Genomic DNA, 13,393 nt, shown 5'->3' with positions numbered 1-13,393 from the left:
GCTGACTTGGGCTGCATTGTAACAGCACTGAGACGGGGGAGTACGTCGCATAGCTAGAGAAAACGGCGGGTTGTATCTCTACATATTCGGTCAAAAAACCTTTTAAACCCAGATTTAAAAAAAAAAAAGGCTAAGTAACTGAAGCTCCTAATATAAGCTACATTTTACCAGGTTACCCTAATAGCCTAATTTTCGCCATCGTGCCCCTTCAAGAATAGGTACTAGAAGAACCTGTATTCATTATTATTATTTCTGTAGTGCTGCCATCTTCCACGTCGCTTTACAGAGTATATTGTCTTGTCGCTTAACTGTCCCTTACAGAGGCTCACAATCAAATCCCTACTATAGTCATATGTCTATGTATGTATTGTGTAGTGTATGTATTGTAGTCTAGGGCCAGTTTAGGTGGAAGCCAATTAGCTTATCTATATGTTTTTGGGATGTGGGAGGAAAACTGAGTGCCCAGAAGATACCTATGCAGACAAGGAAAGAACATACAAACTCTGTGCAGATAGTACCCTGGCTGGGATTCAAACCAGGGACCCAGTGCTGCAAGGCAAAAGCGCGAATCACTATGCCACTGTGCTGCCCACCACTAACACCACCATGCTGCCCATGCTACAATTTACTAAGCTTGTTGTACCCAGAATAGGCTTATTCCTTTATTATTCTCTGAAAATGCCTCTTCATTGTTTATTTTTAGCCCTGACTCTGAGATACACATTATGCTCCATCAGAAACAATTTATGTGTTGTGTTTGTAAAGTATGAGAAGCGACTGACATTTAATTAAAAAAACAAGAAATGTGAATGTTAATTCCTTCACAGTTGGATATAATTCACAGGTGAGTGGACATATTAAATCATTGTGTGGTCTTTATGATATGGGAGACAGTTCAGGCTGAATTTGTCTGTGATGAGGAACCGCTAGTGACAGTGCAAGTCCTGCTTCACAATCGCAGGAGACAGGACAGCCACACTCAGCACCTGACGGAACCCTTTGTGTCATTTCAATGAAAAATGATTGCAGAGAAATGTGTCAGCTCCTCTCCACCACATCCAGCTGTCATCATTCTCTGCACACCTCAGATCTAACCAGGACAAACTTTCCCATAGACCTGCGAGTCCTGGATGACTCTGAGAAACTTGCAAATCAGGCATGGGAGTCAGAGGGCAATGAGTGCCTGAAAACTTTCTTGAGCGTTAACTTTTCTACACATAAACTTATCGCTGCTTGTTAAAGAGAATCTGTACTGTAAAATTCTTACAATAAAAAGCATACCATTCTATCCATTATGTTCTCCTGGGCCCCTCTGTGCTGTTTCTGCCTCTCCCTGCTGCAATCCTGGCTTGTAATTGCCAGTTTTATGCAGTGTTTACAAACAAAAGACATAGCAAGTGATAGGCTGACAGTAGTTTAGTGTGTGAGTCGTACAAAGTGTGCAGGGGGCCTGGAGAGGGTGTATATAGCTTCTATCCAATCACAAGCAGCACAGCACATTCCAGCCTGACTGCCTGAGCCCGACAGACCCGACAGAGGAGAGAAGATTAGATCATATAACACAGATAACACAGCCACTGTGCAACTAGGAAATGCTGCAGTAAGACAGAGCACATTCGAACAGCTATAGGAACTTATAGGATAGAAGAAATAAGGCTCAAAATTTTGTTACAGAGTCTCTTTAAGCAAAAAGCATACAAAATAAGTTGTCCCTGGTTGGCATGGATGGCAGTAGTGCCAGGAAAGCTAAAATTATCTTGAAAAAGAAAAAAAATAAAGAACAAAAAAGTAAGGCTCGGTTCACACTGTACCGGATGAAAAACTGATCTTGTAAAAACGTATCTGTTTTCTGTTTAAACAGATCAGTTTGATATGCTGGGCATCAGTTTTCATCTGGTTCTTCCATTACATATTGTGTTGCCACCTGCTCAGTATACCTGTCGCTGTCATATTTGCGACCCTTTGCAATATACAATATATTAAATATGAGCTCTTATCTGTTTATAGCATGAATTAGCTTTCTTTGAAACTGATTCCCTAATAGCCGTTAATATTGTAGTGCGCAGACATATTACCAGTACTGCTGCCAGCAGAACGCCGCATGTTGCACAATTAGTGCGCTCCATGGTACATGGGCAGCGTGAGCATTGCTACAGTATGCTACTTATCTGCACACAGTAATATTAACGACTATTAGTAAAACTACCCCTTTATCAAGGACGTCATTATAAATCACGGGGCCCTCCAGCAAAACTTTAATGCCCCCCCATGTTCACACCCTCTCCCTTGGCTACCAATGGGAACCCTCACAGCCTGGGGGATCTTGTTGCAAGCTTCATAAAACAATTGTGGACATCATGATATTTATGTACCTGATCTGAAGGATGGACCCCTTTATTAGAGAGAGTGAAGTAGTATTTGGGGCCCCAGGGCCGGATTTACAACTCAGGAGTCTGTAGGCAGAGGCGTTCTGGTGCTCTAAGCTCTGCCCCTCAACACAGGCTACACCCACAAATTCCTGGGGGGTGGGACCTCAAGCTGGCAACTAAACTGTGTGCGGCTGAGAGACGCGATCGTGGGTGGGCCGTGGTAGTGACAGTGATCGCGCTCCCACCTTTTGAATTGCAAAATAGAGACATTCAGAAACCCGCCTTTGCAGTATAAGGCGCCTGTAGGCATGTGCCTACAGTGCCTTATGCTAAATCCGGCCCTGTGGGCCCCCACACAGCTCGGGGAACCTCTGCGGTTGTAGGGGCTGCTCCCCTGTAGTCGTGCCCCTGCCCTTTATAGTTGACATGAAATGGAAGTAAGTTAAGATAATTCATGAGAAAAGCTTTGTAAATCAACCCCATGGTATGACCCTGATTCAGAACTTTTTGCATTGAACAATATTAGTTACATATGTCTGCAAACTTCCACCTCGGTCACCACCATCAGCATGTCGCTGGCAAAGAAGATTTCCGAGCTGGGTGTGAAGAGACACTTGCAAAGCTCCTCTAGTTCATTTGTAATTATGCTTGAAATAACTTATTGCAAATGATGCGCCTATTTACAATCTATATCCTTCAGAAATATGCCGAGCATGTCTGAGGCGTCTTAAGCAGAAGTTGTACATTTTAAAATATATTTGGAGTTACGCGCCTTCCTTCCTTGCTGATTGTAAAAGTCAGGCGCTGCGCAGTGCGAATGAGGCGGTGAGATGCCCTGGTCCCAAGGGGCCATGGCTAGCAGAGGTTTGCTGGCTTGGGCCAATCAAATGAGCTTCCTGCTGCTTGGGATTGGCCCAGTGTCATGCTGTATACAATTTATATGTAATCTGGAATTATAAGCACAACCAGCTAGTATTGGGTATCAGTGTTAGAGTAGGTGTGAGGTTGGAGCCATTTGTCTCCACTCCAGAAAAGGATCCATTTTAAGGTAGTGAACCTAGTCTTACATTTTGTTTATCCTCAGAGGAGCAAGCATGATGCAAAGGAAGACAAAGCCGCTCTACCCCCTCTGTATATATTGCTGTGGCATACACATGTTGCTTTGCATTGTGGTACACTCCTCTGGCACTTCCCCGTTGCAGTGACCATTAGTCTCTATGAGATTGGTCACACTGCCCGCAATGCAGTGCGACAAAGTGCTTCTGACAATGCAGAGACAAAGCAGACTTTGCAGTGCATTGCCAAGTGGTAACGCTTTACACGCAATTGCATTGGAGCCAATAGTGCAGTGTGATGCACATTCACAGATAAGTCAGAATTCATTGACTTACTACCTGTCCAGCAGAGAGCATGTCCTACTACCTGTCCACCAGGGAGTGTGGGTGGAATCACCTTGTCAGCGCACTTTGCCACAGTGTGGTTTAAACACGAAATGGTGCAGTGCAATTGCCCTGAAACGGGTCATCATGCGACAGTAGAATGTGTGATATTAGCCTTACTGGTCCTAGAACTGCATGTACTGACTAATCTCAACCAGAGTCCAGGCAGGACCGTTTCTGTCCTTTTTGGTTCCCTAGGCAAAACAGAACATTTTGTCACTTCCTCCACATTGTCCATCCACTTGTTTCTGCTCTGGAAAATGGTCCATTTTTAGGTCTAGTGTGAGCCGGGCCTTACATTTTGTATATCAGAGAAGCCTTTGAAGTCCAGGCAGGGTTGTTTCTGTCCTTTTTGTTGCCCTAGGCAAACCAACCCCGTAGTAATTGTCCATCTGCCTGTCTCCACACCAGAAAGTGCTCCATTTTAAGGTCTAGTTCAGTGTTTCTTGAACCTGTCTTTGTGACTCCCCAACGCTTCATGTTTTACAGGCAACCCCACCTAGGCTCGGGCGGGGTAATTAGTGTCTCAGCTACATGAAATCCTAACTCAAAAAACTAAGTGAGCGAAAGGGGTCATATGACCCAACATCCAATTTTAAGGTCAAAACTGCCCAATTGGCTATAACTCCTAGAAAAGTGCCAATGTGGATGTGGACAGCTCCACACATGTATGATGCAAAATATATTCATCTTTATTAACCCTCCTGGCGGTTTGCTAAAAAATCGCCAGGGGGCAGCAAATCTTTTTTTTTTAATTTTTTTTTCTTTCATGTAGCGAGACAAAGTCTCGCTACATGATAGCCGCTGCTCAGCGGCATCCCCCCAGCCCCTCCGATCGCCTCCGGCGATCGGCGATCAGTAGATCCCGTTCAAAGAACGGGATCTCCTGGAGGGCTTCCCCCGTCGCCATGGCAACGGCATCGACGTTGTGACGTCAAAGGGGATACCTATCCACCCCATAGAGCTGCCTGGCACTGATTGGCCAGGTAGCGCACGGGGTCTGGGGGGCGGCTGCGGCGCGACGGATAGCGGCGGATCGGCGGGTAGCGGCGGCGATCGGGCACTGCACGCAGCCAGCAAAGTGCTAGCTGCGTGCAGCAAAAAAAAATATGCAAATCGGCCCAGCGGGGCCTGAGCGGTGCCTTCCGGCGGCATAGCCCGAGCTCAGCTCGGGCTTACCGCCAGCAATCCAAATAAAACAATTATTAAAACCAATTAAAATCTCCCGATTCAAATGAAAGGTAACTGATATTCCAGCTCATAAACAATAGTATTCCAATAATATCGTAATGGTCAAAAATACAAGAGGGCCAGATAACAAGTGCCTGGTGCAAAGTGCCCAGTGCAAGGTGCCTAGTGCAAAATGGATACAAACTCTTTTGAAGCAGCAGATCAGCTGCGATCGCGTCAGGCGTGGTTCCTCTCCTGGCTTCCAGCTCATATCGGTAAGGCCACTTGCTCACTGTTTATGCACTTTATTTATGTGGAGACACAATCATAGAGATTACGGGTGTGTGTTTGCACAGGGTCTGTGTGGGGGGTTGTGTGCATGTACAGGTCCAGTGTTTTTTCCTGGGACTGGATATGCACGCGGCTCCTGCATACAGCATATATGGTTGATTACAGACTAATTTCTTTTTTACAGGGTGATGTTTATTTATACTTGTATTCCTTCATATAAATTCACAGGCATGAGGCACTTTATTAGATATATGAATATGGATTTATGATCCCTTCCCCCCCCCCTTCTTTTTTGCACAGTTGTATTTATACAGTAGTTTGTATCCATTTTGCACTAGGCACCTTGCACTGGGCACTTTGCACCAGGCACTTGTTATCTGGCCCTCTTGTATTTTTGACCATTACAATATTATTGGAATACTATTGTTTATGAGCTGGAATATCAATTACCTTTGATTTGAATCGGGAGATTTTAATTGGTTTTAATAATTGTTTTATTTGGATTGTTTAATAAAGATGAATACATTTTGCATCATACATGTGTGGAGCTGTCTTTAAATTTCTGACAAAATTTCTGATCCACATTGGAACTTTTCTTGGAGTTAATAGCTACATGAAATCCACCTAGCAGAGACACTAATTTCCCCCACCTGGGCATAGGGGAGGTTGCCTGAAAAACATGCACCGTAGAGGAGTCACGAAGATAGGTTTGAGAAACACTAGTCTAAAGTTAAGCTAGCCTTAGTCATTCTAATTTCCTCTCCTGTACCTTGCCCAGCGGGCACCACTTTGTTTGTTTGAGGTAAGTCTGAAAGTAAGAATATACAGTACTACTTGCATTAGTTTGGGAATTATACCCACCTTTCAGTCTCTTATCCATTCCATTTCTTCATTTGTATATTTTGGGATCCTGTTCATCATGTCAGCTGCCTTCTCATAATTAAGGGCTTGTCTGGTGATTGGCTTATGAATGCTGCCTTGGCACAATGAAAGAAGACTTCTGAAAGCCCAGAACATTTAATTGCATTTCGTGGAGATAAAAAGGGATTCGGGATGAATAGAATCCAACGTGACATTTTTGCCTTTCTCTTTCCAGCAATATCAAAATGCCTCAAAACTGGAACAGTTTGTGACACGGTTTTTGTTGAAGGAAACGCTGAACCAGCTGCAGTCTCTCCAGAACTCATTAGAGTGTGCCATGGAAACTACAGAGGAGCAGACGCGTCAGGAAAGGTGTGTATGCTCTGCAAACAAACTATAGGTCACGCAATTCAGGCCTGTCTATCATTTTACCGTAAATCTGCTTTCATTTCTCGACTAAATTGCACACATTTGTTATTGATGACTTTCAATCTTGATCATGAGAATGTTTGTTTTGGAAAAGTATGTTAATGTTTACACAAGGAGTATAATGCCAAAGGGATTTGCCCCTTTTCCCATATGGGGGCATCCCTATGGGCCTGATACCTCTTCATGGTGCATATGATAGTAAATTTGCATTACCTAGCAATGTACAAAGATGTGTGCATTACATGCCCATGCTCCTCGGCAGCTGGCTACTCTCTGCCTGACAAACCTCTGCTTGTGACATGTAACTAAGCAACATGCAGGAAACAGGTTGTAGAGTGAGTGGCCAGCTGACGAGTAGCGTGGAGGCATTGGGATCAGGAGAGATTCACTCACAAGCTGCCACTGTGCCCTATTCTGCAGGGGGACACTGGAGAGGGAGGAATGATGAGACTACCCATTGTTAATCCAGATCAGAGAATAATGGCTCAAAATGGCTTAAAAATGGCGCTGCATTGAAAAGATAAGCTTAACGCTACTTAACGTTAGTAATGCATAATAATGGCGCACGGAGAAAAAGGAATAAATATGGCGCACAGTGACGTTATTTATCAATAGTGCGGTACATAAACCAAACTGCAAATGTTATTAAGGGCCCTTTTCCACTACAGCGTTTGCGATTGCTTAATCGCAAAACCGCAAACCGCTAGTGATTTGTCAAATCGCTACAGTTTGCTTTTAGCATAGGAATCGCGGTAGGTCATTTCCACTACCGCGATTCGTTTTTGACCGGATCGCGATCGCGCGGCGGAGCGATTATTGCCGCGATTTTGCTATGCAGTGCATAGCATAGCAAAATCGCGGCCGCGAACGTCGGGGAATCGCCGGTAATTGCGATTCAGCAATCGCTAGCGTTCAGCGTGAACGCTAGCGATTGCTAGTGGAAAAGGGCCCTTAAAGCGGATCCGAGATGAAAAACTAACTATAACAAGTAACTTTTCTATATATCTTATCTAAAGTTTAGATGGTTTACACAGCAAATCTAGCTGCAAACAGCTTTAATAGAAAATGATTATTTCCTCCTGTGATACAACGACAGCAGCCATGTTGTTTGTAAACATTACACAGAGGCAGGCTTATCTGTATCTTGAGCAAAAACCCTAATCTTCTCTCCTCCCCTCTGCCTCTGAAATCTCTGGCTAGTAATACCTCCCCCTCCTCCTGCCCAGACTGAGCTCCCATGAGCCCTTGCTACTGCCAAGGCTCTCTGAAAATCTGTGGGCGTGGTTTATTTAGTTTATAGGGAATTAGAGTATTAAAACAAAAACAAAAAAAGTATTTGGCTTGAGGAATGCCCTATAAACAATAGGAAAGGAACACAATTATGCAATGAGTAAAAGTTCACCCCGGATCCACTTAAACTATAAAATGTTGAATGTATTTAATATAACACTGTTAAAAAATTAACAGCTTGTAAGGTGAAATAATGGCGCCCAACACTGCTACCCAGTGGCGTACCTAGGGCATTTGACACCCGGTGCTGGGTATTATAAGACACCCCCCCCCCCCAAAAAAAAACCGTTCAATCATGTCGGCAGATTTGCCCAGAAAATACGTTCAATCATGTCGGCAGATTTGCCCAGAAAATACATGCAATCATGTTGGCAGATTTGCCCAGAAAATACATGCAATCATGTCTGCAGATTTGCCCAGAGAATACGTTCAATCATGTCGGCAGATTTGTCCAGAAAATACATGCAATCATGTCGGTAGATTTGCCCAGAAAATACATGCAATCATGTCGGCAGATTTGCCCAGAAAATACATGCAATCATGTCTGCAGATTTGCCCAGAGAATACGTGCAATCATGTCGGCAGATTTGCCCAGAAAATACATGCAATCATGTCTGCAGATTTGCCCAGAGAATTCGTTCAATCATGTCTGCAGATTTGCCCAGAAAATACATGCAATCATGTCTGCAGATTTGCCCAGAGAATACGTTCAATCATGCCGGCAGATTTGCCCAGAAAATACATGCAATCATGTCGGCAGATTTGCCCAGAAAATACATGCAATCATGTCTGCAGATTTGCCCAGAAAATACATGCAATCATGTCTGCAGATTTGCTCAGAGAATACGTTCAATCATGTCGGTAGATTTGCCCAGAAAATACGTTCAATCATGTCGGCAGATTTGCCCAGAAAATACGTTCAATCATGTCGGCAGATTTTCCCAGAAAATACATGCAATCATGTCTGCAGATTTGCCCAGAGAATACGTTCAATCATGTCGGCAGATTTGTCCAGAAAATACATGCAATCATGTCGGTAGATTTGCCCAGAAAATACATGCAATCATGTCGGCAGATTTGCCCAGAAAATACATGCAATCATGTCTGCAGATTTGCCCAGAGAATACGTTCAATCATGTCGGCAGATTTGCCCAGAAAATACATGCAATCATGTCGGCAGATTTGCGCAGAAAATACATGCAATCATGTCGGCAGATTTGCCCAGAAAATACATGCAATCATGTCGACAGAGTTGCCCAGAAAATACATGCAATCATGTAGCAGATTTGACCAGAAAATACATGCAATCGTGTGGCAGACCTGTCCAGAAAACACTTCAATCGTGTAGCAGACCTGGCCAGAACATAAACGCTACCCCTGGCTGCTAATATAAATAAAAAAAAAAAAACATTTACTCACCTGCAGCAGAGCTCCTGTTCCGGCCTCCGTCCAGTGCGCAACTCCCACGATCCTCTGCAGCCAGCAACTCCCAAAGTATCCAGAGCAGGGCTTCGGACATTTTACTATAGCCCTGCTCTGCCGCTGCGGTGAACTGATACGGCATCTATTAGATGCCGAAAGTCAGTTCACGCTGGGGGGTGCTTGGAGAATTTTAAGGGGTGTTTCAGCACCCAAAGCACCCCCCCCCCCCCCCCCCCCCCCGGTGCCGCCACTGCCCTTAGTATAGGTAGCTAGCAGTTGCCCCCAGTATAGGTAGCTAGTTGCCCCCAGTGAAGGTAGTATAGTTGCCCCAATATAGCTAGTATAGTTGCCCCCAGGATAGGCAGCATAGCTGCTGTCCCTAATGTAGGTAGTGTTGCTGCCCCCAGTGTAGCTAGTATAGTGGCCCCCGTACAGCTGCCCTCCAGTATAGCTAGTATAGTGGCCCTCATAGTTGCCTCAGTATAGCTAGTATAGTGACCCACAGTTTAGATAGTATAGTTGCCTCCATTGTAGCTGGTATGGTGCCCCCCCCCAGTATAGGTAATATAGTGGCCCCCATAGATGCCCCCAGTGTAGCTAGTATAGTGGCCCCCCGTTTAGCTGCCCCCAGTATATTGGCCCCCAGTATAGCTAGTATAGTGGCCCCCAGTTTAGGTAGAATAGTGGCCCCCAGTTTAGGTAGTATAGTGGCCCCCAGTTTAGGTAGTATAGTGCTCCCCCCCCCCCCGTGTAGCTAGAAGGAGGGGTGACAGCAGGGATAACGGCGGGGAGAGGGGAAATATCCCCCCCTCCCTCACCTGGGTCCCCTCCTTCTGCCTCTCTTCTCCCCCCAAAAATGCGGGCAGCGGGCCGGGGGCAGCGAGCAGGCTGGCGCGGAGAATACTCACGTTACTTCCGCGTATCAGCCTGGAACGCTGCGTCGCCGTCACGTGCCTCTACTGTGCCTCCAATGATTGGAGGCGCAGAAGAGGCACGTGATGGCGACGCAGCGTTCCAGGCTGATACGCGGAAGTAACATGAGTATTCTCCGCGCCAGCCTGCTCACTGCCCACTGCCCTCGGCCCGCTGCCCGCATTTTTGGGGGGAGAAGAGAGGCAGAAGGAGGGGGACTAAGGTGAAGGAGGGGGGGGATATTTCCCCCCTCCCCGCCGCTATCCCTGCTGTCACCCCTCCTCCTAGCGCTGCTCTTCCCCTCCTTAATCAGGTGTAGGGGGGTCGTGGCGACACCCCCCTGGCTGTCTGGCACCCGGTGCGCCACGCCCCCCTGCGCCCTTAGGTAGGAACGCTACTGCTGCTACCGCTAAATAAGCTTTTCTTACATTTTATGCCAACACATTTCATTAACTAATCCCCATTGTTTTCCTAAGTTTAGTGCATGTTCTAAATTCCTTATAACGATAAATAACACTGTAATAGTAAACTCCTAAGTAATCTATATATATAATAGGCTAAGTGCCTCAACCTTCAAGCAAGAAGAAGAAGTATCACCCTGCCCCCAGGGCCGGTCCAAGCAAGAAGAAGAAGTAGCCAGGGGCGGTCCTACACTTGCCTCCGAGCTGGAGGGCGTAGCGGGCAGGAAGGGGGTATTGGGTCGGACCTCCCCCCCCCCCCTCACCTGGGTCCCCCATCGGCGCTCCTCCTCTAGCTTAAGTTCTATGGAGAACAAAAGTTTGCTTTCTTGGAACAGAAAGAATTTGCGATAATTCAGGCTGGAGTGAGCTTGAGATGTCTCCCAGTGCATCACTGCTGAATATATGCAAATTAACCATTGTTGCCCTTAGAAGCTAAACACTGGGGCAACAATGGTTAATTTGCATATATTCAGCAGTGATGCCCTGGGAAACATCTCAAGCTCACTCCAACCTGAATTATCACAAATTATTTCTGTTCTAAGAAAGAAAGTGAGGACAGTGGAATGCACGCTGGAACACGGAAGAGGCGAGTCATCTAACGCCCACTGCCTCTTACTAATAGTGGCGGCTGCTGCTGAACTTAAGCTGGAGGGGGAGCGCACATTGGGACCCAGGTGAGGAAGGGGGGGTCTGACCCCCCCTCCTCGCCACAAACTTAAGCTGGAGGGGGGAGCACATGGGGGACCCAGGTGAGGGAGGGGAGGGTCCGACCCCCCTCCCCACCGCTGTGCCCAATACCCCCTTCCTGCCCGCTACCCCCTTATGTGGCTTATGCTACGCTGCGGGTCGGCTAGTGGTAATTAAATGGGTGAATGAGTAAATACCATTTATTTACTTGCTGTTCACCATCTTTTGTTCCTTAGAGAAAAGTGGTTATGCTAATTAACTCCTGTAACATCACATTTCTTACTGTAAACCAATAAGTAAATAATGTTCAGCAGCATCCTCCCCGTTTTTTCCCCCTGACCTTGCCGTAATTCATGGTCTGCACTGCACTTCCCTTTTGCCCTTAACGATAAATTATGTTTTAGGAATGTACGGAGAGTTTAGTATCTCTCTTCCCCCTTTCTTTGAAGTTATTTATGCCCTGGTTTTCCCTGGTTTCCTGACTTTGGGACAGCACAGAAGTATATAAAACTGCAGTATATACTTCCCCCTGCGTCCATCCTCTGCCCGACCCCTCGCTTGTCCAGCTGCCCCTGGCCTGGAGTATAATACTACAAGCAGCTGATGGAAGTATTCGCAACAGTATCTGAGCCCATCCACCAATCAGGAGGGGGGTGCTGCCCCAGAACCACCAATCACCGCTACTCTCGTCTCTGCTCAGTCTTTTAATTGGGACCCGATGGCCTCGGAGGCGGGAGAATTGGGACCAATTAAAAGACTGAGCTGAGAAGACAGTAGCAGTGATTGGTGGTTCTGGGGCAGCGCCCCCCGCCTGATTGGTGAAAGCTGGAAATACTATAATTTTTAATTTTTAAAAATAGGGACTATTTGATTTTGTAAATATATATGTTGTATCCTTATTTATTAGAAAAAAATAGTGTATTTTCATTAACTATGTATGTGGCACCTGAATGGGGCCATGTAATGTACTAATTTATATTATAGAAATTAAAAAAAAAATAATGATGAGTCTTGAACCTGCAAAACTACAGACCAAAACCACCACACTATCTTTTCTTTAGCTATATTTGGTGCTTCTACCGTCTTTCCCCTAAATTAAGACATCCCCCGAAAATAAGACATCCCTTCTATTTCAAGCATGCTTGAAATATAAGACATTCCCCGAAAATAAGACCCCCCCCGCCCCCCCGCGATCCTCCATGCCGCTGAGCCACCGACCCCCCACCCCCCATGCCCGCACCGCCGCTTTGCTGCCGATTTACCTCCCTGCTGCTGGACCCCCTCCTCCAGCAAATCGGATCTCCCTCCGGCGTGCGCTGTGCATGATGCAGATCTCAGGTCAGCGGGGAAAGGCATCTAAAGTTGTATAGTAACAGCGCTGACATATACACGAAGTAAACAGAGATCACTTCCTGTATACGGAGGCATTGATACTGTACAAGTTTATATGCTTTTCCCCGCTGATCTGATATTTGAATTATGCACATTGGAAACCGAGGGGGGTCCAAATTTCTGGAGGAGGGGGGCCAGCAGCAGGGAGGTAAATTGAAGGCGGCAGCAGCGCAACTCTGTCAGAAGCTTACTGTGTTTTATCTTGATGGAGTCAGTTTCATTCCATGCATTCGCACGGAGAGGTGTTAGTGTCTGCGGCAGGGGCAGGGAGAGGGGGGAATATGCCAATATACGCTGGCTACATAATAGGGGGATTTTTGGCTATATAATGGTGGGTGGGAGGGTGTGTGGGTATACACTAGGGGTTTCTGGCTATATACTGGGGGAGATCTAGCTAAATACTGAAGGGGATCTGGCTAGCACCACAAAATATAAGACCTCCCCGAAAATAAGCCCTAGCACATATTTTTAAGGAAAAATTAATATAAGACAGTGTCTTATTTTCGGGGAAATCGGTAGTAAAGTCTTCTGTAAGGTGATAATGTGACTAACGCCATCTAGTGGTTAAGATATAGTAAATACAAATAGCATTTACTAGGAAACCGAAAATAACTTTAATTAAGCACTAAGTTAATTAAATATTGGTAGATTTATTTAGTAATTTTAATCA

General features: G+C 45.7%; 1 protein-coding gene across 2 annotated transcripts in view; it reads left to right on the top strand.

Moving 5' to 3' along the window:
* The window catches only part of NECAB1 (N-terminal EF-hand calcium binding protein 1), a 332,817-nt gene that overhangs the window by 265,872 nt on the left and 53,552 nt on the right, over positions 1–13,393 (top strand). The window contains exon 2 of one of the 2 annotated variants that reach the window (XR_011020945.1): positions 6,366–6,442. Coding sequence is in view for 1 of the 2 variants with exons in the window: in XM_068237605.1 (XP_068093706.1) it covers positions 6,366–6,502 (137 nt within the window). In the remaining variant the exon portion in view is untranslated. Of the gene's footprint in view, positions 1–6,365; positions 6,503–13,393 lie in introns of those variants that run through there. The other variant, XM_068237605.1, reaches the window with a different exon arrangement.

This window comes from Hyperolius riggenbachi, chromosome 5, assembly GCF_040937935.1.
Source record: "Hyperolius riggenbachi isolate aHypRig1 chromosome 5, aHypRig1.pri, whole genome shotgun sequence".
Classification (NCBI taxonomy): Eukaryota; Metazoa; Chordata; class Amphibia; order Anura; family Hyperoliidae; genus Hyperolius; species Hyperolius riggenbachi.
Note: the sequence above shows the minus strand (reverse complement) of the source record. Positions and strands in the feature narration are given on the sequence as shown.